General features: G+C 35.8%; 1 protein-coding gene across 1 annotated transcript; it reads left to right on the top strand.

Annotated features, from left to right (window-relative positions):
* The first annotated feature begins 1,638 nt into the window (after positions 1–1,638).
* Positions 1,639–27,139, top strand: galnt12 (UDP-N-acetyl-alpha-D-galactosamine:polypeptide N-acetylgalactosaminyltransferase 12). The gene is made up of 10 exons (XM_082185061.1): positions 1,639–2,232; positions 8,221–8,390; positions 10,808–10,997; positions 11,230–11,415; positions 11,813–11,930; positions 13,673–13,849; positions 16,174–16,305; positions 17,583–17,696; positions 21,417–21,572; positions 22,672–27,139. Exons 1-10 carry the CDS (start codon positions 1,874–1,876, stop codon positions 22,807–22,809), a joined length of 1,740 nt encoding a protein of 579 aa, XP_082041187.1. The 5' UTR covers positions 1,639–1,873; the 3' UTR covers positions 22,810–27,139.

The following is a 27,139-nucleotide window of genomic DNA, read 5'->3' as shown; positions in this document are numbered from 1 at the left end:
ACTCTAAAAACATCAATATGCTTCATTTCATAAAAACAAAAAACTATATGAACATTTGACTCATTTAATGTCCAGTACAATGAACCCTGTTCCGACATAGCAATATGCAGATGATTATATGGATTTAAAAAAAACAACAATGCATAATATGGCAGAAACTGTGGGGGGAAATTATTTCAACAGGAATGCACAAATACATATTTACGTATGACTGAATCACATGAGAGTGCATCTACAGTCTGCAACTAAAATATCGTCAAACTCCCGAAGAAACATTGGCAAAAGAAAGTGTTTTGCTCGAAATTGTCAAAGTAAACAACTCAAAGGGTTAGGCTGTATTATTATTTAAATCATACATTTTTCCATGTATTAAGTAATGATGAGAGTGTGCACTCATATCTTGGCATAACAGTGTTTATAGAGCGGACGGGCACTAACTGGATTTGGATTAGCGCTCTGTCACAGTGTGTGACCCCTAAGACTCTCTGTGATTTGACCTGGATTTCTTTCTTTATGCCTCTTCCAGTTCTGCTGGCCTTATCTGACAAACAAGCCTGCTAATGTGATCACGCAAATCCCTCTTGCAGTGCTCAGACCTGTGGGATGTGTGTGCCACTGTATGGCTGTGGCTCAAAACCAGTAATGTTGGCATAAATCTATCTAAAAAAGAATTTTTCAAAAGTGTTCATTGCATTTCCCCCAAACTACTTATTAAAAAGATGTATAAACCTGTAATTGGTTTTCTTCAAGGTCCTATATGGGGGCATTGACATCAGGGATAAAAAAATGTATAACATTAGAAAGATCCTAACCAAAGAAAAAGTTTTCCCTATTGCTGAATTGAAGTGGAAGCATGATTACCCCCTTTTTTTTTTTCTCAAAGAAATTTATCTTTATAAATAAATATGTAATTTCAAACAAAGAAACTCAGTTAAAAAAATGTATAATTATAAATCAATATTATCCCTTCACTTACTTTATTGGTAAGTTCAAGGAAGGGGTTTCTTTGTTCTTTCTGTAAAGAGTCAGAAACAAATAAACAGTTATTTTAAAGGTATATTTATACTAAATCATTGATCTCAGTATCTCAAATTAAAGTCACCATGAAATTAAAATTGACCATTCTTATTTTTTGTGAATATTGCAGTATTTATTATAAATGATTTGTGCAATTGCTCTTGTAATCTTTAATGAAAAAAAACTCCCCAATTTACTAATTCCCTAACTTCCTAATTTAAAGGAATAGTAGAAGTTTAATGAATAAAAAAAAATAAAAATTAATATGTGCACAGATAAGTCATTATAATAAGTAGGCTACTGCAAAATTCTAATATATAAAAATTTGAATGGCCCGTTTTGATTTCATGGTGTCTTTAATTATGACATAAAAGGTAGGCTAATAATTATGAAATACTTAGGCCTACGTTAAAGAATGACGTTTCATTGTCATCATTTCCACTTTTTATGTCAAAAATATGACGTTTAAAGTCATAATTTCGAGTTTGCATCTCATAACATGACGACTTTTCATCTCATTATGATTTACAAAAGCACGATTTTTTTAATATGTGGCAGAAGGGCTTCCATATAGCAACTCCTGTTTTCAACTCCTCCCCCTGTAACCGGCTCTGCTCGCTCTTCATGTTCATGTCGATCACACACACATACACACACACTTCAACAAGTTGGTTTGCCACAGATGAAATGACCAACTTTCTCTTTGCTTTGATAGTTTCCCCTTCACTGTAGTCGACTTTATCGACTTTGAAACGATATCCTCTAACATGGGCGAACTTTTTTCGAACTTTTTATGAGATTGAACTTTGGATGACAAACAGTTTGAGGGAAACAGGACGGAATAGACGGACACATTATGGCAATATGTGGCAGACGGAGTCGGTCCAAGTTCATTCTGTACGTTCTCGGGGCTTTTGTACTGGGATATTTAGTGTTTCACAGGAACACAAAGAGTGATGTCGGCCTGGCTAGTCGAAGAGAAGTGCCAGTCGAGCAGCGCGAAAAAGTGGACGAAGATTTCCTGAAGAAACCGGTTTACGAGAAGCCTCCTGTAGATGTCAATGCTTTGGGAGAGATGGGTAGAGCTGTTAAACTAGACTTGACTGAAAAAGAAAAGCGAGAGGAGGAGGAGAGCATCAAAAAGCATCAGATAAACACTTATTTGAGCGATAAAATATCACTTCACCGCAGACTGCCTGAAAGATGGAACCCACTGTAAGTCTCCATGCTGTACATGAATGTTTGAAGTTTGTTCTGATATTCAGCCTCAACAGATCATTACCTCTTTGTCATAAATGTATTAAATTGATTTATTTGAATAGGATCAGAATGTAGAAGAGGATACAGATTGTAGTTTATTGTTTAAATCCGCATCGATTAAATGCACAATAGGGAAGTAGTAGCCTAACTGTTTTTGTAAACAGTCCCTATCTTTGCCCCAGTGTTTAATGTGCGATTACAGACAGAGAACGTCTACAAAGTACCAGAGGAGGAGAAAAACGTGCAATGTGGCTCCGTCACATCTAGAGGTGCAGTTTGCAGTTGGCCTTACTTTCATATAAATTATGCAGAATAAAAAACAAAACAAATCCAAGATCCAAAGGGGTTGTTATTTTTATTTGGATTTTACCACAAATTTTTTATATATATATTTATATATATATATATAGCCTACTATTGAAATGTTAATAAATAATAAATAAAATCCACAGCAGTCATCCTTTTTGTTTTTCGGAACAAGGACCCGTTTGTGGACCCCTAATTACAAAATGAATAAAAAATTAGTTTGAAGTGACCAGTGGCCCCTCCCAGATCCAAATGCTGTGCATTATTATAGCCAGTTAGAGCAGTGGTTCTCAACCTTTTTGGCTCCAAGGCCCTCCTTTTTCCGAGACAATATTCAAAGTTAATTTGTAACTATTAGTTATATCCAATGTTAACATGTACATGTTAGCATGTCTGTTGTAATAAAACTAATTAACAAAACATTTTTTTACATTTAATTAAAAATATTATGTTACTATAACTCAAGACTTACTGAGGCCCCCAGTGAGCCTCGGCCCCTGGTTGAGAACCACTGACCTAGATGAACATTCTGCAATTGGTTTTACCTTACTAGGTTAAAAATGTATGTAACTAATTTTATCAAACTGTTATTTTATTCATTCTTTTTGGTCGTGTTTTTAATGTGTTGTGTTTATTGTTTGCATCATATTTGTTAAATGAAGCCTTCAATATTTTATAATGACCATTAGGCTTGAACAGATGCATCTGTGGTGGTTATTTTATTTATGTATTTTTACTTTTTAATTAGGGGTTCAAGCACGAAGTGCTGAAACCCTATTGTAATTGTCCTGATTTTTATTATTATTTTTCTTCTGCCGTAAAACGCATCGTGCAGCCCAAACCGTAAGAGCTGGAACTTTGAAACTTTGCCATATGGTAGTACAAAAATCGAGGAGAGGTTATCAAATTATGACCTCGAATGGCCCATAGGTGGCGCTATAGCGACCAAAAGCGCGAAACTGCTCATAACTCCTAGACCGTATGTCGTAGACTCAAGTGTCTTATATCATTGGAAAGCTGGATGCCTGACGAACAAAACGTATATCTCCGATTTCATTTCCGCCATGATAGATTTTCCGCCATTTTGAATTTTGTCAAAAACCTACTTTTGCGAACTAGTCCCTGGTTTTTTGCCCGATCGGAACCAAACCAGTGCAGAAATGTTCTCTGGAGTCTGAATATCAATAATTATCGAAAAAAAGTTGAAATTTCCATTCACGGTCGCTAAGGGGCGCCCAAATGTATGTTGTGGGAGGAGCCTATTTTACTAAAACGGCTATAACTCCAGAAGTAAATGAGGTATCTTCACCAATCTCGGTACAAATGTGTAAGAGGTCAATTTGAGGTCACAGTAAAAAAACCGCGGCGAATGGCCACATGGTGGCGCTATAACATGAAAAAAACATAAAACGGCCCATAACCACCTGACCGTTAGTCCGATTGACTTGAAAATTGGTATGCAGTGTCTTGGTCCAAGGTGCCATGTATGTCTATGAGGACATTGGTGTATCTCAAAAAACATGGCCGCCATCGGCCAATGAAGTTTGAGCACCTATAAGACAAGGTTAACGGACGTCGATCGGAACGAAACTCGATGGGCATGTTCGACTCATGGCCCTAGAGGTCTGTAAGAATTTTGAAAGAAATCGGCCACTAGTTGGCGCTAACGAGTTTTATGGCTCTGTAATCACGTGGTGTTACACTTATTGTCACAAAATGCATACCATTTGATAGATCTCCTCTTGTTGAACAACTTTGCCTCAAGAACCATTGCTGTCAATCAAACCGTTCATTAAATATTCGTAATTATGTTAAAAACCTACTTTTGCGAACTAGTCCTAGGTTTTTCGCCCGATCGGAACCAAACCAGTCTAGGACAATTCTATGGACTCTCTAGGTCAATAATTATCAAAAAAAAGTTGAACTTTTGCATTTTTCGCATGGCTAACAGGGTAATTTAGAAAATGGGCGTGGTAAAATGCACTCAAAAGCCTATAAATCCTAAACGAAAACTCAGAACTTCACGAAAATTGATGAGCATATGTGTCATAACCTGCTTAAGAAGCATGGAAAATTTTATGGAGAGCGGACCATAGTTGGCGCTATAACTGTTAAAACGCTTTAAAACCATATATTTCCTATGGTAAATTGCCTGTATTTGCTGTAAATGGTGTCTTCTATCATATAATGTTCATATCATAATGTTCAAAACCAGTGCAGCACAATTCTCTGAAGTCTCTAGATCAATAATTATCAGAAAAAAAGTTTAACTTCTTCAAAAGGTGATTTTATATGAATATAATGACATATTAAGCCAATAAGTGGTATTTTACTGCCCCCTGCTGTCATTTCATCATACTACTCCCTAATATTGTTATAAAATTCATATTTAGACTTTATAAAATCATTATTTTAACATTTACAATCACATTTTGTCAAAACTCATCTATTGAGTATTACTATTGACAATTGTGTTACACTGAGATATGGAAATGGACGAAAGTAAATGAATGAAATGAAACGAAAGTATAACGGCATTTAAGCCACGCCCCCAAATACAAATTCATTCATAACTCGAAAACGGAAAGTCGTTGCGCGCTCAAATTTTGATGGTGAGGACCTCTCGGGGCTCTTGATCGAAACGTGTCGTCGCGGGCCTCGGGAGCGCGCCCCCCCGCGCATCGCAAGCCCGCGGACCCCCGACTTTGAACGACCGCAACTCCCGACCCAAACCACCCCGAACCTTGTGTGAGAGCTCGTTGGAAAGGGCGCGTCCTTGGCTAGCTTCGATTCAAATGTGGTGTTATTTGCCCTGGGCATTCCAGAGATAATAGCCCGAACAGATATGCCTTATAACAGTCATAACTCCCAGCCCCAATCGCCCAAAAACACCTTGATGGTCTCATTCAACAGGGCTCCTCAAGCACTATCTATGCTCTGAGTTTCAGAATTTTTCGCCTTTTGGTTCCTGAGATATAAGTAAAAAAACAAATTCCCATTCATTCATTCAAACACTTCAACTGTAAAAAAAAGCTATAATACCACTGTTGTCCACTAGAGGGAGCAGCAGGATTACGCATGATCTTTTAATTCGCTTTCAGTATTGGGAAATAAACAAATGCTTTAAGAAGCAATCTTTTTTATTACGATGTTTTTTGTTTTATTATGATATTTGTATATATTTTATTTTTTTATTATGATTATGAACGGTTTGATTGACATTAGTGATTCTTGAGGCAAAGTTGTTCAAGATGAGGTGATGTAGATATTTTCACAATATCACATCATAAAAACATTGAAAACATATTTGTCTTTGTGTGTGTGTGTGTGTGTGTGTGTGTGTGTGGATGGATGTGTTTGTGTTTGTGTTTGTGTGTGTGTCTGTGTGTGTAAGCATGCTTAATGGAAAGAACATGGAGAAACTGCTTTGTTTTACTGGTGGATAAAAAAGTCTTTCAAATGAAAGTGAGTCAATTAGTGGTCTTCTACTGCCCTCTGCAGGACATTCTACTTAATAAAATATTTTCATCTGTGCTTTTGCATTAGTTTTTGGACTATATAAAATTACTTGCATGAAAATCACCTATTATAACACAGTCATGTTTTGTCAAAGTTTATCACTTCATTTTTACTGAGCTCTCAGTTTGAACAATTCTGCCTCTCAGTGATTAATTTGAAATCTGAAAATGGTGTTATACAGAGGAGATTTGCAATTATCATTTTGTTACCTATCTTTTATTTTAAATATCTACATCTACAAAAAAATGTGTGTGCATGTGTGTGTTCAAGCATGGTTAGTGTATTAAGTATTATTGTTTAAGTATTATTGTTTTCATTTACATTTTAACCACCAGAAGAAGAACACTCATTGGTTCATTCTGCTCACTAAAATATTATTTTTCATTTTTTTTCCATTTGAAATATTGTTTAAACTTAATAAAATCATTAAAATAACATTTCAAATCATATTTTGTCTGTTTATAAATCCCACAGACTCACATTGGCTGCAATACTAATGTTTTTGTAAAACACAGACCTGATAGTCTAATCTGTGTGTATTGTGCATATATTATTGATATTATTACTATTGCAAATCATGTTATTGTAACTCATATCTTAATAGAATATTATTTGTAATTTTAATTCTTTATTTCTTAATTGTTTTTTTATGATTACTACAGATATTATCACCAAAGATATCAACTACACCTTCACTTTTAGTATTGACACGCTGCACACACAGCACAATCACACACTCACTAATGCATTCAAATAAATGTAATCTTACTGTGCTACTTTATTTGTACATGATTAGAATGAACAGAAATCTAAGAATATTTTTCTTCTTTTGTTAAAGCCATTTCAGACTCCAAGTAAGCATTATATTACTAATCATCTATTTTAAAGGTGCCATACAATTGAAAACTGTATTTATCTTGGCATAGTTGAATGATAAGAGTTCTGGACATGGAACTGACATACCGTGAGCCTCAAACACCATTGTTTCCTCCTTCATGTGTAAATCTCCTGTTTGCAAAAGACCGCTGAAAAATGAGTGAATCCCACCATAACACCGACTGTGACGTTGGAGTCAGGATCATTAATATTTATACCCCCCAAATTTGCATTTTCCAGTCCATGTTCTAGGCCAGGCAGTGTTAATGTGGACCTGCACAGCCGAATCATCAGAAGATCTGCAGGTATTGTGAAGAAGCAAGCAAGGACAATAGTGAAAATGGCAGATCATGGATATAAATGTTATGTCTGAGGCTGTGCTGCGGATTTGAGAACTTTTCATTCCCTTCCCACAAAAGAGAACTGTCAACAGGCATGGTTGATGTTTACAACAGGATACCTCACCATTTTAATTCAAAGCTGTTAGTTTGCTCTTAACGGAGGCCGATCAGAACGAAACTCGGTGGGCATGTTCGACTCGTGGCCCTAGAGGTCTGTAAGAATTTTGAAAAATCAGCCACTAGTTGACGCTAACAGGTTTTACGGCTATGTAATCACGTGATGCATATCATTTGATAGATCTCCTCATACAGAACAACTTTGCCTCAAGAACTACTGCTGTCAATCAATTTGTTCATTAAATAGGTTTTTCGCCCGATCGGAAATATACCAGTGCAGTACAATTCTCTGGAAGCTCTAGATTATTAATTATATAAAAAACTTTAACTTTACCCATTGGGTAGCCATAACAGGATCATTTAGAAAATGGGTATGGCAAAAAACACTCAAAAGCCTGTAAATCCTAAACAAAAACTCAGACAACTCACTAAACTGCCTTATGTGCTTAAAGACCCTAAATGCTTGAACCCCGCTAAATGCTGCTTGCAGCTTTAATTAATATTTGTATTTCTATCTTTTATATGCGATGTTATATTTTTGAACCTGTAACTGAGCAGCACTCTGTGGTTTTATAATTACATTTTGGTTTGATTTTGATTTGATATTGCACCATGATTGGTGATGTGCTGTTGTGCCTAATGTGCCTAATTAGCAATAGCAAATGTCCCCTTGGGCATTAAGATAAAAATATCCTGCAGTTACTGTGCATATTTGTTTATTATAATGCTACTGTAAACATGAATGTGTCTGGCGATGTTTAACTAACACGATCTGTCTATTCAGATGTAGAAACCTGAAATATGACTACCTGAGCCTGCCCACGACGTCGGTAGTGATAGCCTTCTACAATGAAGCCTGGTCCACATTACTGCGGACAGTGCACAGTGTCCTGGAGACCTCGCCTGACCTGCTGCTGACTGAAGTCATACTGGTGGATGATTACAGTGACCGAGGTATCAGTCTGAACGGAAACTTCTCATGCAATCTTTAAGCACATGACTGTCAAAAGATCATATTAGGGGTGTAACGATTTGTTTTAACAACGATTCGATTCGATTCGCGATTCATGGTTGTCGATACGATTCAAGGACGATATTGGTTCATTTAGAACGATACGATCCGGAACAATTCATTGACCTGAAATCGATTCAGTGACTTTTAGCCAAAAATTCTTGTAAGGGAATCAGCTATCAATTAATTATGGATATAAACAAACAAGTAAACAACAATTAATGTCAAATGCATTCACATTTTATTTTAATAAGTAGGACTGAACGATTATGACAAAAATGATAATTGTCGATTATTCCCTTGAAATTGTGATTATTAATTACGATTATCACAACATTGAATGATGTTTTGAATAGTTTGGCCATGGGACCCACATTTCCCCATGGTCATTTCCCCATGGTCACATTTCCCCCACCTTTTTAGGAATTATGTAAGCCTATTATAATACATTTGTTTACACAATATTGTTGACACACAAGTTCTGTCCCCCTTTACTTAACATACAAAAAAATTGTAAGAATAGCTATTATTTATAAATAATAAAATAGCAATAGCTAGCCTATGTCAAATACTGATAAACACACTTCGAGGTTAAGCTATTAAATAGCAGTCCCAAACTAGTTTTTGTTAATACAATCTTGGTATGAGCCACCACAGTCATATAAAAATATACAACATAACCAGTAAGTGGCATTTTGTTATGGAAACAAACAACAATTAGGCTACCATGGTGAAACACAATACTTAGAAGAACTGGTAAAGAAACATGAAACTGCTCCTGATAAATAGCAACACACATGACGTAACAATAGCGTAATTTATTGGTATTTTACTTTTATTTCTTAACTTACGCGACGACGTCACAGATAGGCAGACTGAATCGAGTAACGTTTAACGCCTTTATCATTAAAAATGCAAAGAAAAAACATCCATATAAAGTCTAACGTGCTTAAATCCAATGCGCTATTTCCTAGTATCGATACAATCGATTCATTACCTTTTAAAACGATGTTAGATCGATATATGTCGTCCGGAAGGCCAACTTGCCGAGCACAGATCGATGCAGTTGGATCGTAGGAATATAAATCGATACATCGATGTAGTTGATGAATCGTTACACCCCTAGATCATATATATTAAAAGTTAAACATATTAGGATGAACTTGGAACATTTTTGATTTGAGACAGGAAGGAAGTGGGAACCACCAAGAACAAGATACTAGTAGCAACTGCATTGCAAACAGCTAAAATAACTGCCATAGATAACACTGCTATCATAAAGTTTTGCATGTGTAAACACCACTCACATTTTCTTCAAGAAAATGTAAAAATATTGTGATATTTTGTTTCTTTAGTGAAATCTGTTTGCTAAAATCTAATTGAAGAATGGTGAATTTAACAGATGTTTTTCTAAGTCGTTTTTTTTTTAAATGTTCATAACAGGGAACTGTTGATAACAATGGACTAGGGTTATTATCATTAACTAAAACTAAAGCCATTAAAAAAATATATAATTGAAATAAAGCTGAAATAAAACAAAATATAAATATTCAACGAAAATTTGAAATGTTGCCTTGGCAACAAGTTGAAGCAGTAGAATTATTATCTGGAAATAAATAAAACTGAAATTAAAATAAATAAAACCTAAATAGCAATATTTAAAAGAATAAAATAAAATGACAAAAGCACATAGTGAAATGACAAAAAATTTAACTACATTTTTTTTAATAAAAAAAAACAAAAATTAACATTAAAATAAAAATAAAAAATATGAAAATAAAAGCTAGTTCAAAACATTAATAAAACGTAAATAACACTGCAATGGACAAGTTAAAAGAAAACAAATATATATATATATATATATATATATATATATATATATACATACATATATAAATGTGAACATAAAATATGCAAATGTATAAATAAACATAACAATAATAATTATATGAATAACAAATTAAAAAATGTACATAAATAAATGAATAAAAATATAAACGATGGCTTACCCAACTTATACTGTCACCTAGGCTAATATTCATGTTTCATAAATTTAACATTAAATTTAACACACACACACACACAAAAAAAATCCTGTGTAAAATGATGCAGGATGTTAATATAATAGTGTACATAAATAAGTATATAATAGCTGCTATTTAAGTTCAAAATAACTCAAAGATTTGAAAACTCTAATTAATGAAATACCACAGCAACAACATCATCTCAGCTCCACCCTGTGGTGGAACAGCAAGTTGTACCTTAATGCTAAAGCCAATTAGCATATTTCTGTTCTAAGTTCTTGTTTCCTTTAGGACTGCCGCTGTTACTGAGCACTTCTCATGACTTTGATCCACAGATCATTTAAAGGAGCCTCTAGAAAACTACATCGCCAATATCAAAAAGGTGCGTCTGATCCGAGCAACGAAGAGAGAGGGTTTGGTGCGAGCGCGGCTCCTGGGAGCTTCCATTGCCACAGGAGATGTACTGACCTTCCTCGATTGCCACTGTGAGTGTCATGAAGGCTGGTTGGAGCCTTTACTCCAGAGGTGAGACAGATAACCCCCTCTCTACAAACCCAAAACATGCAGTATTTTCAAAATGTATGTATACATTTGCTCTTTAGCAAATATTGATATGGCAAAATGCTTTCGGCACAAGTTCATTTGTGTGTGCATTTGCATAACAAATTTGCATGCTTTTTTATTTGCTACATGTCACATCACAGTTTGTTTTATGAGAACTAATATTTATCTCCCTTTTTATCTTTAAATCTTGTAGAATTAAGGACGAGCCTTCGGCTGTGGTGTGTCCAGTAATTGACGTCATTGACTGGAACACCTTCGAGTTCCTGGGAAACCCTGGAGAACCTCAGATCGGGGGATTTGATTGGCGATTGGTGTTCACTTGGCACGCTATCCCAGAACATGAGCAGAAACGCAGAAGTTCTGCCACTGATGTCGTCAGGTCTGTGCTTCATGGTTGCACCTAAGCGGAAAACAATTTGTAATACTAAAGGAAACGTGTTTAACTTTTGGTCCTGTTCCATTTGAAAAACAGTCTAAGTCTAAGTTTTGGTTGGTATGTCATTGGGTTTTGAGCTTTATTATGCTTTGCCTGATTCATGAGGGTTCAAACACGCTCAGCAGAGCAGTCTATTTTTAATATCTGCAGATTTTAAGATTTAATACGTTTTTTATAGCCATGTTTCAGGCACCAGAACTGTTTAGGTGAACATAATTGAACGTGCTCTCTACTAATTAAATATCAAACAACATTAAATCCTGCCTTTTTGCTTTTCCTGGATGTTAATGTAATTCTACTAGTAGACACATAAATAATTCTGTTTGTTGCTTTGATCCAGGTCTCCTACAATGGCTGGGGGTTTGTTTGCAGTCGATAAGAAGTACTTCCTTTACCTGGGCACGTATGACACAGGAATGGAGGTGTGGGGTGGAGAGAACCTGGAGTTCTCATTCAGAGTAAGTGCTTTTTCTGTAACATTTTCCTCTAGATTCTCTCCAGGTTTTGGCTTCCTGAGGGGGAAAAGCCTTTGGGCAGATGGTAACAATCCTAGTTTGAAAACTGTGTGATGAGTCACACAATGTTAGGAGGTCGCTCAGCGCCTTTATTAAGTGTCTGCCAGCAAGTATGATGACTAAAGCGACCTTCACTGTTTACTTACTCATAATTCCTCTTATTACTCAGCTCATGCCCTGAAGGATTCCAACACTGTTACATAGACAGTAATGGTTCATTTGAGTTTTGAGTGCCTTGAACGCCTTGGGATGTGTTTTAACCAGATTCTAGCAGGAAACATCACAAAGTCCAGACAGATGCTCTTTCAATGCAATATGACAGATCAGCTTTTTTATTCTCTGGACCAGTAGATCCTTTCCAAAATCTAGTGATTTGACTGTCTGTAAACCCAAGTGTATCCTACTGTGTCCTGCAGTACTTCAAACCATACCTCTACCAATTACACCCCTACTACAAGTTAAACCTCTACTACAAGTTACACCTCTAAAACGAAACAGCCAATTAGGGGATCTAATCAGAGGGCGAATTCCAAACAGCATTTTTGCACTCTTGAAGAGCACTTCGGGAAGGGAACGCCAGTTAAGGGGTGTTCCAAACGAAAGTGAACAACTAAATACTGAACAACTGAATTTACACAAGTCCATTAGCGATGGGTGCATGCGATTGTCCCTTCAAATAAGTAATTTTAGCGTTTATTTATGTTCATGTGAGATGTGACATAGGGTGGTGAATCCTCACAATTTATTTTAAAGCTTGATGGTGGGAGAGTTCGATTTAAAGCAAGTTGCTTTGTTTTGTTTGTAATATATAATATGCATTTTGTCATACAGTTCATATGAAGTTTAAATAAGTTTCAAGGGTAAGAAATGTTTAATAGTAGAGAGCAGATAGGGAATATACTCACACAAACACACTCAGATACACAACGGATATTTAAAAAACTTCATTATAAAATGTAATTTATTTGTAACAAATGTATTAATAGCAATAATAAGTTCCTGTTGTAAGAACAGCTAATGAATTGATGAGCATCTGATGGAAATTTAACTATAAAATACTTCTTTATATTACATTTTAATCTTATTGGGGTACAGTTAGCGTTAGGTTTAGGGTTGGGGGTAGTTAAAAAAAAAAAGCTATAATTACCATTAGTCTGTTTTTGATTGTAGAATTTATTTTAGGTTTTACTAATAGCTGTTATTCATACTTCATAAGATTCGAAAGCAATGCAAGTTAGCCTTACAAACATTTCATACATAAAACGAACATAAAGAGCTTTTTTTCTTTGCAGGAGGCATAACTTGTAGTAGACGTAACTTGCAGGGGCAAGGTTTGATGCAAACAGACCCTTCTCTGTAAAAAGCTATGTTGGAGCTTATTATTTAAATGATTATTTAAATTGAATTCAAAATTGAAAATGCTGGAAAAATGTAAACAAAATAAATATTTTCCAGATAATATTTTAAGAATAATTTGCCTTTGCTTTATTATAATGACAAAACAAAAGCCAATTATGTAAAACAATATGTTGTCTTTATAATATAACACATCATATTTTTTCTCACACAGTATAAAAGGGTCTGTACAAGAAAAGATTAGCCAAATATGCCTATGATGCCTAAAATGCTGCCTATGGATTATTACGGATGGCTAATGTATTTCCTGTCTTGGTGGTGTTTTTCAGATCTGGCAGTGTGGAGGGACTCTGGAAATCCATCCTTGCTCTCACGTGGGTCACGTGTTTCCAAAGAAAGCGCCATATTCAAGAAACAAGGCCTTGGCCAACAGCGTGCGGGCGGCAGAAGTCTGGATGGATGAATTCAAAGAAGTTTATTACCACCGCAGCCCTCATGCACGTCTGGTACGCCTACTTGTGCGGTCTGTTGCATAACTCTGCTTTTGTTTGCGTGTCTGCTCGTTTTCAAAGAGTATGTTTATATCACCATCTATCTTTGAGATTAGTGGAAATAGACTCGCGTAGCCTTTGTGAAAGATGCACATAGTATTTGGCACAGTCTGTTGATATGCTGTGAATGAATGGCATTTAGCTGGTGGGCTGAAACTCCTCAGGTGACATTCTCTGTGCTCAGTGTGAAATTACTATAGTGAGAAGTGCAGCAACTTTCAGTCCGTGTTTGTCATTCACTGTCCCCGCTGAGCCCTGTAGTTAAAGAGAGAGGGGCTCTTGGTGACAGATTTGGTGACCCTTTTCTCTCTGAAACTTGGAGATGCTGCCAGGTTGGCACTGCCAACTCGAAATCAATCTAATGTGATGCCAGCAGATAAGGCTCTCTCTCTCTCTCTTCAGGTATAAACCACAGGCAAACACTGGCCTTGCCAGCGTGGATCAGGTTTGACAACCTTCATACTCCGCTTCCACACAAATTCGTAAGAGGATCACTCTCTCTTTCACCCTCCGAGCCTCACGGCATATTTTATTCATGGCCAAAATCTCTGTCGATTGTGCCACATAGTCCTAAAGATCAACAAAACGAGGCTCTGTGATGGATCTCGATGATCAGAAAGCTTCATTTGACTGCCGCTCGATTGACCGTGTAGCTGGACTTTGTTGAGACTGAAGCCTGATCACAGACAGATCATCAATGTGTGTGATGTTGTGCCACCCGGCTGGCACTCACAGCAGGGCCGTACGTTATTGATGAATCACTATCAAGTTGGTTAATTAGAAGTACACTTCCTTTCATTCATCTTTCCACAGAGCTGCTGAGCCTCTTCGACAGAGCTCTACTTCCAACAGATGTTCCTCATAAGGGATCATATCTCTGGCAACACTGTGCAGACCATCACTCAACAGTAATTCTCGCCTGACAGGCGGTTATGAGGGGGTACCACAGCCACAAACAAACAGGGGAACTTGGCCTTTATCAGTCTTGTTTGCTGAGGTGGGGTTGCAGAATTTTTTTGCGAGAGGATGTTGCATCATGTAGTATTTTGTGGTATACCGCAGCGGGGTAATTGCATCAGAATGTCTAAAAAACAAGATGACAAAGTTTGATTAGATGTTGGGTTTTATGTGATCATTTTGTGAAAACAGATGATGTACTATGTAGAGAGAACATTGTAGACAGTCTGTTCATGTGGCATTTACTAAAGCCCCTATATAATTCAAGCGAAATCGAAGAACAGACATAATTTCTATCAAAATCAGGCCAAAACTAAGTTTGTTTCAGGAGTTTGAAACAACTTGCCAAAAGCGAACTTACTGGAAAAGTTTGCTCCGGCTGGTAAACACATTTGAACTACCATTGGTCCGTGCTAATGACATAATAGGCGGTTGTGCTCTGAGGCTCCACCCTCTATGATGTGAATAATGTGATTGTATAAAGTGCTATATAAATAAACATGAATTGACTCGATTGAAGTGCCGAATTGCAGAGCAAGCGCAAACATATCCACATGGCTATGATCAGATGCTTTCTTAACTGCTGCTTTCTCACTGCTGTCATTTTTCTTGTTTATTTTGTTATTGAGAGGAAAGCGCTCAGCACAAATTTACATATTCATATAAATGCCGCTGAACATTCATATAAATGTTCACTTACTTATAGTATATCTCTTAAAAGGTATTTCAAGCTTCTTACCCCTATTCGAAGAGTGAAAAAGAACTTTGTCTTGAGTATATCGGGGTCTTAAGGCAAGAATTATCGTTGCTCATACTTGATGGATTCCTAAAGACCTATTCACACTGGGGACGAATGTTCGTCTGTCAATATTTTTATTTAAAAGACCAAATTTTTGTCTTTGTTTGACAAAGAAAACATACTGACCAATGGCATATGAGCTTTCGTTTCACATTCTCTTAAGTCTGTTTTGCACATACTGTGGGGCGTGAGTTACACATGTTCATTTTGGTGCCCACGTTGAACTTGGCAGATCTGAGCACTCTAGAAAACAAAAAACATGAACAAATCGAAACTGTAAAGTCTGAATGCAGATGATTGAAGCAGCAATCATCTGCATCAACCCCCCCCATTATCAACCCCCCCGTCCTTCTTTCTTTCCTTCCTTCCTGGTGTTTTTTCTTAATGTTTTCTTGATGATTTAATCTGTATTTATAGAATAATATATGTATAATGTTTAATGTATAATGTATATTATTATGCATCACTGTACCTTATGCTGTATTAGAGCAATTATTAACTTGTTTTCTTTGCTTGTTTTCAGGAAGCATATGGTGATGTGACGGACAGACGGAAACTCCGAATGCGTCTTAGGTGTAAAGATTTTAAGTGGTTCTTGGAGAACATCTATCCTGACATTCAAGTCCCAGAGGACAGGCCTGGAATGTTTGGCATGGTGAGAGGATGCAAACTTCTTGTGTTTACATGCACAGATTTGTAACAGCAGAGCTCCAGAAGTAAAAATGCCATAATGCGCAGCTGTTAGCTTATTCTTTTGGTTCAAAGTTTAAAATGCAAGGCAAGTGCACTTCCTTTACAATCAACAAAGCGAGTGGAAAAGTGTAGACAACATTCAAAATATGGGACTATTTCATTTAAAAGTTTTGATTTTTAAAAATAATATAGTTTAAAATGAAAAGGAAATATTAATGTCTATATAGTTTTCTCTTTTTTTTTTGGTTTATTTATTTACAGGGGCAATGCACATTAATAAACATAAATGTAAACGTGCCAGAATTAGCCCAAAAGGCTATTTTTCACCTGTAGACCCTTGACAGAATGTTAAAAGGTCACCCTAAAAACAGAGACAGAGCATCACACATATACACATCATATAAAAAATAAAAATAAAAAAATAAAGAAATTAATCATATTAATTACAGAAAAAACAAATTCACGCACAACCAGAGAAATCACTATTAAACTACAAAATAAACGTGAATTATCTAAAACAAAGTAAACATGAGAGAAAGGAAAGAGAAAGATGGCAACAGAAGAGAGCAACATAGCCAAGAACGATTAGTACAAAGAAGTCTATTGTCAAGAATACAATACTAATGTTGACAGTGCTGAATTGTCAGTAACCATTTTTTAAGATGAGACTGAAAAGAGCCAAAAGCATGTAATCGTCTAATTGTTGATGGGACGGAGTTCCATTCCCTTGCAGCTTTTACCGAAAATACAGACTGACTAAAGTTACTTCTTTTGAGAGGGATAATACAGTCCCCTCTTTCCCCACCCCTTGTAAATCGGTGAGCAGTTGTTCTAATATTCACAAACTGTTTTAGTGGTGAAGACAGGCTATGTATAGTCTTAAACATCAGACATATATGTACATATTTGATCAAGTTATCCCAGCTTAGCAAGTTGTATTTTTTTCATATTGAGCAGTGATGAAACCGAACTGATTTCTTATCAAGAGTTTTTAGTGATTGTTTATACAAAGACTCTAGAGGTTTCAGAGTAGTAATACTAGCTTGCGACCAAGTAGTTAAACAATACGAAATATGAGAAATAATCATGGAATGCATATACATCAAAGTAACTTTTTTACTCATATTATATTGATAATATAATTTGTTAAATAAATATATATATATATATATTAAATAAGAAAAATTTGATTTTTGGACCCTATTGTTGGAATATTTCTTTGTTTCTTTTCAATTGTAGCTGAAGAGTAAAGGAAAGGCCAACTACTGTTTTGACTACAACCCACCTGATGATCATAATATGGCCGGTCACCGGGTCATTCTTTACCCGTGTCACGGCATGGGACAAAACCAGGTAACTTTCATTCTCTCAACTGTAACGACAGACATCCGTGCTGCTCCAAGAGGTGTAAAAAGTACCTGAAAACCATACTTGAGTAAAAGTACAGATACCTTACAGCGAAAATGACTCCATTACAAGTTACAAGTCACCAATTTCAGTGCGACTTGAGTAAAAGTCTTAGAGTATCTGATTTTAACAACACTTAAGTATTTTACTCGTACTGAATGTAGGCTCAAAGATGCACTAGTCCTCAACACCTAAGAGATATGCCAGTGAAAAACAAGAAACGGGTCGATTATTGAGGAGAGCAATCACATTTTCTAAAATCAGAATAAAACTGAACACCTCAAAATTGCAATAAACCAAGGTCGACACAACAGCCTCTTAAACGTCTTCAAACACTCATGTCTCAGTTAAGCTCAAGGGCTTAAAAAGGGCATAAGTAAACAAATATCCTTTAAAAAGTTCTGTTCAGTATAACAGATAAATAAAATACTGTTACTTGACTACTTGCGGGCTCCAGCCATGTCCTCATCTCTTATATGAAACACGAATTTGTGTAAAGTAGCCATGTTGACAAGTTTGGCTGTGTAAGGGCACAAGATATAGTACCTTCAATGCCCTGGCAATGGCGATATTGCTGCTTTTGCAGCCGCAGTAAAAGTAGAAAAGGTTAGGTGACATGCAAAATGTAAAGAGTAATTGCATTACTCATCACAAATGTATTGAAGTAAAGAGTACATATACTTATTCAAAACAATACACAGAGATTTAATGCCTCCTCAGGAATACACATGGAAGTGTCTCTCACAGCTGTAATGTATTATTAAAATGCCATTCTAATATGGCGCAGTAAATAATGTGTTGTGTACTTCACAGCACGCTTGTTTTTAAAGTGACTTTAGCCGCCTGGCACAGCAGCGTGACTCCGTTCGTCTCCTCCCTCTCTGTGGGGAGGCAGATGAGCCCTAGAGACTTATCAGTGCACAATATCAGCTATGTACAGCACAACAACACTCTTCTAATGGATTCTCTCTGTGAATGCAAGATAAATGTTCTTCTCATTCTGTCTGGTTTAGTACATATGGGTCAATCCTGTTAAGCAGTAACTTTTGAGATTTAAAGGGGACCTATTTCACCCTTTTTCAAAGTGAATTTGTTTTTTGAATTTGTAATATTTCATAATATTACTGTTTTAACTGTATTTTTGATTAAATAAATGCAGCCTTGGTGAGCATAAGGGACTTCTTTCAAAAACATTTTAATGTTTCCAAACTTTTGACAGATGCTATTCACTTATTATTATGTAATATTATATTTGCTTTTATTACACAATTATCAAAAGAGGTAATGTAATGAGGCCATTTCTTGTTCTTTACCTTACAGCCTACTCTTAACCTAATAGGCCCGTAGGTGTCACATGGACTTCATTTAACCAACTATGATAACTTCATCAAACGAAAAGTCAATACAAAGATTTAATTGATTACAATAATGTGATTCAAACACTATATTTCCTATTAATACAACTACTGGTAATGCATGGTTTTGTTGAGTGCTTTGTAATTTGTCTTCACATTTGATATTTTAAGAGAAGCAATTCATCTGCAAATCTGCATCTAGACAAACCAAAGATCCAGATTGCTCCACAAATGCAAATTCATACAGACAGATTCAAATTCATACATCTTTTAATATGGTTAAACACTGCAAACAGATGGTGGCTCTGTTGTTTTCAACTGCTTTACATTATAAAAACTGGTTTGTTGTCGGAAAGATCAGGAATCATGGAGGACACCAGGTTTATTCTTGCCTATTTATTGGGGAAATCTTATTAAAGCCAAAATGATATTAATCGTCCCATTCATTGACAACCATGTAAACATTCATCGTGCTATCTAGATAGTCAGCTTGCTGACGATTATGGAGTTTCGGTCAAATGCAGGCTATTTTCGCTGTGTAAAAAACTTCAAATGGTTATTTATACATGCAAATATGCACTACTTTAACAACAAAACAAAGCGATGTACCTGATATGGAACAAGATAATAAAGAATACCAGTCATGAGAGGGCATTCATGTCCAAATTCCTACTAGGAAACTCACATTTACGATAATCGATAGCACGTTGTGAAGGCAGCATTAGTAGCAGCAAACTGCACAGACTGGCTGAATGACACTTTCATTCAAGCCGAATTTCACAATATACATTGCCAAACTCCAACAGAAATGTTTGTCTGTTTTGTAAGATCATCTGTGTTTTTTTTGCAGCCCAGAGAAAGCGTTTGCGCATGATTGCCAGATCAGAGAAGATTAAGTAAAATACTAGGAAGTATTAGACTGGGTAAACCCAGCCTGATCTGCCGGCGATTTGATTTCGCTCTGCAGCTCAGGCTGGAAACCTGTACATTCTTCTATCCTGCTTCCGTTACAAATTTGCGGGGACCAATCACAAACTGTCTTATCCACCTGGCGCGCTGGATTGGCGGGTTTAATCCAATCCAATTCCTTTTAACCTCTCGATGATGCTCAATGGCTTCTTCAGTTTAGCAAACAAATCGCTCAAATGGGTGTAAATACCACTCACTTTCATGTTGTTGTTTTTTTGCACAACCTGCAAAAATCGCTCAATGCCATTGCTGCTTCTGCAAACCGCTTATCAATGCTACAAACCAACACGTTTGTTGACACATTTCCTGCCTGGAGTTTTCGCTGCAAAGTACTTCACCTAGATCACCTCAATCAATGGTCTGATTGGTTGAAGGACTATCCAATTGCGTACAGAGTCATTTGAACTTTGCCCTTTGATCACGACTCTTGTGCAGTAGAAAATACAGAGCAGACTCCCCAGACTAATGTTCAATCTTTAAAGACTGAGCTTGGTCTGGTGATAGCCAGACTAAGGAAGTATTGTTTTAAGAGATAATTGTTTTAAGAGAGTTTTGGGCATCTTGACATCTGGCAACCCCAAGCAGGAAAGATAGTGGAGGCTTGTTACCAATACAAGATAACGTAAACGTCAAATAAAAATCACGATTAAAATACAATTTATCGTGCAGCCCTAAATTTAAAAGTAAAAGTGTTTCTGTAAAAGAGTATAGCAGACGTTTAGAAATGTGTTCTGGTCAAGAACAGGCAACTTTATTGAATTATAGTGTAATTATTTACATGATTTACATTATTTATGATATACAATTCTTTTACAGCATGAACTGTTTTAGAGATAGAGGCAGAATTCCATCAAATCCATTATTAGTACACTTTGTTGTTGTTCTCCCACTTCTTGGAGGATGATGTCTTTGAGGAAATGGATTTTGGATATTACTAAAAACTAAAGGATGTTAGTCAGTGAAGATATTGAGGACACAGGAAACCTATACATTTATTGAAAATTTTAAACATTTTGATTAGAGAAAGAAACAAGAAACACCTGGAATATTTTTTTTTTATAAATTAGCCAGTTTTTGATGTCTTTAAAGTAGTGAAATTATTTGTAGTTCACTTTTATGTTCACTTAAGTGTGATAAAAGAAAACTAATATGGTTTCCATCTTTAAAAAATATGATTAAATATTTGATCTAATACATTAAGAAACTATATGATGGGGACAAAATGTACTGCATAACATGATTATGTGCCTCTCTATCAGATGTTGCCGTTTTTGGATTTGTCTTTGATTAAGATTTGATGTGTTGATGTGTGTGAATATTTTCCTTTCTCGTTTTGTGACAGTTCTTCGAGTACTCAACGCTCCAAGAGATCCGTTATAACACGAGGGATCCTGCAGGCTGTATCGTAGCTGATCCCGTCTCCACATTCCTTACCATGCAGCACTGCAGTAAACCCAGGGAACCTGTGCCTGAAGACCAGAAGTTTATATTCAGAGAGGTGAGACCATTGAACACATCAATACAAACAGTTTTATTAAAATGAATTACATCAATCCCATATAATCTCATATATATACACACTACTGTTCAAAGGTTTGGGGTCAGTAAGATTTTTTTCTGAAAGAAATGAATATTTTTATTCAGCAAGGATTCATGAAATGAAAAGTGACAGTAAAGACATTGATAATGTTACAAAAGATTATATTTCAAATAAAGGCTGTTGTTTTGAACTTTCTATTAATCAAAGAATCCCTAAAAAAAAAATCATGGTTTCCACAAAAATATTAAGCTTCAATTGATGATGATAATAATAAATGTTTCTTGAGCACCAAATATGTGTATTAGAATGATTTCTGAAGGATCATGTGACACTGAAGACTGGAGTAATGATGCTGAAAATTCAGCTTTGCCATCTCTGGAATATATTATAAATATATTATTACTTCTGAAAAAAAAAAAAAAAAATTCACAATATTACTATTTTAATTGTATTAGATAAATGATGTGCTGCATTAGAGACTTCTTTCAAAAACAAAAAAAAACTTATCAACCTCAAACTTTTAAACAGTATTGTATTTGCTGAATGTATACAGTATGTGTGTATATACAGTATATAGTGTGTATATATATATATATATATATTTGTGTGTGTGTGTATGTATATAAAAATGTATTAGTTTTACATTTACAGGTGTCATCATGTGATTTGGTAGGTAGTCAGGACAATAATTGTACACACTAACATGCATGCTTTGCAGCACTTCAAGTGTCCTTCAAAGCAAATAACGGGCCAAGTAAATGTCACATTAAAGCGTTACTTGAGAAAGTCATGGACAGCAAGAGGTTTCAGTGTGGCTTGCGGTGTCATTTCAGAAGCAAGCCTTAGTGTGAACTCTTTGCCAGTACATCGAGCACCTGAAGAGCAGCGTGACGACAGCAGGTTTCTCACTAGACTGTGGGGAATTAGAGCTGGGAGCCAATTAAATGCTAGGGGTGGCTGAGCTTCCTGTTCTAGTGGGCCAGAGGCTTTTATAGTATTTGAACAAACTGTAAGTATTAAAATTTGTCATAACTTGTCATAATCTTTGCATTTGCAGGATGGCTCTCTCTACCACGTTCAGTCACAGAAATGCATTGAGGCAGTGGACCGGACTGACAATGGGAACCCTGGCCCTGCTCTCCGCTCCTGCTCCGACTCGGACTCCCAGAAGTGGTTCTTTGAAGAGAGAACATAGCAAAGGTTCTCTCTACACCTTTCATATCAGCTGCTCCAACTCCACTGCAGTTTATTGATCATTCCAATTCCTCCACTTAGGATTGATAGTGCCTTCCTGTTACAAGAGGTGCACAGTTCATACTGTGATTAATGTATTAGATTTGAAATTTTTTGCAGTGTATTAAAATTAATCATTTATAATAGAGTCGTTCAGTTTTTAATCCTGAAACCTGAAGAGAGTGACCATTTTCGTGCCAATGAGTGTTCTCTAAAATTTCTAAAGAGTTTTGGATTTATGAGTAAAATAACACGTGTAAACATACGTTGAGTAATATAACATACACTACCTTTCACTACCGTTTGTGTCAGTATGCTTTCATTTTAAGAGAAATTTATATATTTTTTAAGCAAGGGTGCATTAAATTGATCAAAATAGACATTAAAGAGTTTCTTAATGTTAAAAAGATTTATTTCAAATAAATGCTGTTCTTTCTATTCATCAGAGAATCCTGCATGAATCTCATGCAATGCATGTTTTCGACATTGATAATAATAAGAAATATTTCTGAAGACTGGAGTAATGATGCTGAAAATTCAGCTTTGCCATCACAGGAATACATTAATAAATTTGAAAATAAACAAATAGAAAACAGTTATTTTAAATGTTAATAATATTTCACAATATTGCTGTTTTTACTGTATTTTAGATCAAATAAATGCAGCCTTGCTGAGCAGAAGAGACTTCAAAAACATTAAAAGAAAAATCTTACACACCCCAAATTTTGAACGCTAGTATATGTTGCATAATAAAATGTGAAAGTCTCAAAACCACAGACCTTATTTTAATCATAAATCCAAAACTGCCTTTCTTAAAGCCCACTGGAAGTTCCTGAGGGAACCCACAGTGCCAGACTGGCATGCAAATAGACATTGTCACTGAACACATCCATTTCTCTGCAAAGAAATAAACACTGTATTTATAATTTAATTTTACAGGAAGGTAATTTTAGTTATTTTAATCAGTCAGTGCTGCCAATTCCCCTGCTATTCTGCAAAGTAGCTTCTATTAGAATTTTTCGACTTGACATTTTCCAGCTTCTAGCATTTTTTAAATCTCCCCCTCTGTGATTTGGTACCTGATGTAACTTAGAGCCCCTTGGCAGCTTCGTCGTGTGTTTATTTTCGGCTGAGTATTGAGTTTAGGTTCAGAGAAGCAGCGGTGATGGCAGTGCCACTGCTGCCATTCTCTTTCCAACCACTAGATGGTGCCAAATTCTCCATTTTACTCCATGTCCTCCATGTTGTAACATCAGCTCATATTTACAGTACATGTCTGTAATTTCAGTAGCTCACTATGCGCTGACTGAGATGCTAGGTTACTCTTTTTATAACTAATTACAGTTAAAAATGAACAATGATTGTTACTTGTTTCTGAAAGCGTATGGCAGCCTACCTCTAGTCATTTACCTGCTGTATGTGATTGTTGGGCATTTGAAGGGAACAAAACAGAGCTGGATGTCACAGCAAATATTAGATTGTAGTGGCCAAAGTGCTGTGATTTTGCTTCATTTTCCAATGCTAGTCAGTTTAGAGTATGTGGATATAATGGTGCTTTTCCACTGCGTTGAACGACTCGGCTAGGCTCACTTTACTTTGGCTCGGTTTGCTTTTCCACTGCAGTTTAGTACCGCTTCAAAGTGGGTGGGATTCGTCTACTGACCATGATACAGCCATTTTTTTTTTCAAGTTGCGTGTGCGAAAGCTGTGTGAACGACTATTTAAATCTAGCGGGTTTGGTGTCTCGTGTCGCAGATCTAATGACGCTGGTAGTGACGATTCTCTCTGACCAATCAGGGATCTGCAGTGTTTACACGTTACATTTTAGCTTCGGTACGACTCGCCTGCAAAAATGTACTAGGTACGGTACACAGTGGAAAACCCCCCAAAAGTGAGCCGTACCATGCAGTGACAAAGCGCCATAAATGTCTTTAAATTCTGGCCATCTGTGGGTCAGTTTCCCATGCTGAATGATCGTTTCTGTCAGGCTAACGTCATTTGTCATGAATTTGTTTGATTCACTTTCTCAGTTATTTATTAAGTAAAAGTGTGGTGCAGGGATTACGTATTTTTGTAGGCCAACCCAGAAGTTAGCATCAAACTGGTTCCCTAGCTACAAAAAAAAACCCTTTTTTCATTGGCTTTTGGATTATTGCTGAAAATAAGGTCTGTGAATAACCGAAGCTTATGATCCTTCGTAGAATTAATCTTCACAAATGAACACAACTTTTATGGATAATGAATCAGCAAGTCAAACGATAAACGTATATGAAGTACACCACAGTCGAATGACTTCCACATCACCATCATTAAGCTTCAACAACTCTTTCAGTCTTTGTTTAAAAACATTTTCCCTCTAAGTTCGAGTTATAATAGTTTGCAAGAGCGTGATTATAAACACAACGGGGCTGTGAAAACGGACTAGTGAGTAGATGAGTTTACCTGAAAATGTCCCGACAACCTCGGTTTCCTCACGTTTAGACTTGTTAGTAACTGCCTTTAACAAGACAAGTAAAAGCTTTAAAAAATCACAAGAAGGTATTACTGATATATTTTATATCATAGAATAAAACGTGAAATATCTTGAGACTGTGTTAACCACAGACCTTATTTCAAGCATTTAAACAAAAAAACATTCAAAAAACCCATTGACTTCAGGACAATGGAACCGGAAATGTTAAAATGCTAACTCTTTTACAGATTTTGTCCAACAAAAAATGTAATTCCTGCACCACTCTATTGTTGGAGTCCTTGAAATTGCTGGTATGTTTAAAAACAGTTTTTTTTTTTAATGAAAGGATTAGTTTAGTCAAATATTAACTCACCGTCGTGTCGTTCCAAACCTGTATGAATTTCTTCTTTGGAACACAAAAGAAGATATTTTGAAGAATGTACATGCTGATATTTCCCCCCCCAAAAAGGCACTTTATAAGTTTCATAAAAGTCATGTACTATATTTGTCTCAAGTCATATGGAAGTTTTGTGTGAAGAATGGGCAAAATTTAAAGTAGTTATTGATTGAAAATTATCATTCACTTTCATTTTATAAAAATAAAAAATAAAAAAAGCAGCTGCAACATTCTGCAATACATTTCTATTGTGTTCCACAAAGAAAAATGTTTTTGAAAGACTTAAAGGCGAGTAAATAAAGGCAAATGTTTTATTTTTAAAGACATTTAACATGTTTTAAGTGACTTACAGAGTGTTCAAAGTACGTGAACAGTTCATTTTTCTAAAATACGGGTGAGAGGAAAGTTTTCTATGGTGAGGTTTATGCAACATATATATATTTTTTGCATTAGTCTATAAGGTGATGGGCTAACTTATCATTGTCAAAGGGAGAATTGGTTTACTGATGTGATTCTCTGAGAACATGTGACATGAGCTCAATACTGGACAGATGTTTCCAGGGCCTCAATAGATAAGAAGGTGATTGAGAGATTGATTATGTGATGATTATAAAATGAGAACCCATTATGTTTGAATCAGTAGGATTTTTCTTTTCTATCAAAGCCTAAGAATTGACAATGGGTTTGTTTGATGAGGTCAAAAAAGATTTATGGATGGCTATAAGTCGTATTGAGACCATTTTGTCTATGGTCATTTTTGTATACTCCATACAATGGAAGTACAAAACACAAACAATGATACATTCTCTAGATAAATGTGGTTTAAAGTTCATATTATCCCCTCCCAAATTAAATAAATGGCCAAAACAGTGGTGTTGGTTACAGCGGCAGTGAGTATGCACTTTTCTTGGAATAATGAATGATTTCTAATTTCATTTTACTTTCCATTTAATTTTGCTAAAGGCAGAATGTTTTGAAACCGTTTCTATGCTGGAAGAAAAATTCAGGTAGCTTTTATGCTGTTATGTAAGTGACCTTAACATCAGAAATGAAGGTATTCTTTCTCTTTTTCTTTTTTTTTTGAAAATGCTTTAATTATGGTTACTAAAATGTCTTATTTCTAACTAAAGGTGCACTCAGTTTTGTTTGTTACGCTACGGTATTTGTTATTTGCAGTCAGCAAAGATTAATTTATTCCGCAAAGTTTCTGAAACAAGATTAGTACTACTGTATTTAATGGTCATGTGATCTCAACATAAAACCGCTTTTATTAGGCATCTGATGTGAGTGCACTGTCTATTTCTTTGTCTGAAACCTTTTTGTGAGGAAGAAAAATGATTGAGTGCACCTTTTAATTGTAATGAAAATTGAACAATGAAAATTGCTCTAACTTAAAATTGAATTCATGTTTGACTTTTTACACATTAAAGCCATTGAATAACA

The sequence above is a fragment of the Leuciscus leuciscus genome (assembly GCF_965113295.1).
Source record: "Leuciscus leuciscus genome assembly, chromosome: 12".
In the NCBI taxonomy this organism is placed as follows: Eukaryota; Metazoa; Chordata; class Actinopteri; order Cypriniformes; family Leuciscidae; genus Leuciscus; species Leuciscus leuciscus.
The sequence above is the reverse complement of the archived record's forward strand: the minus strand, read 5'-3'. Positions and strand labels throughout refer to the sequence as shown.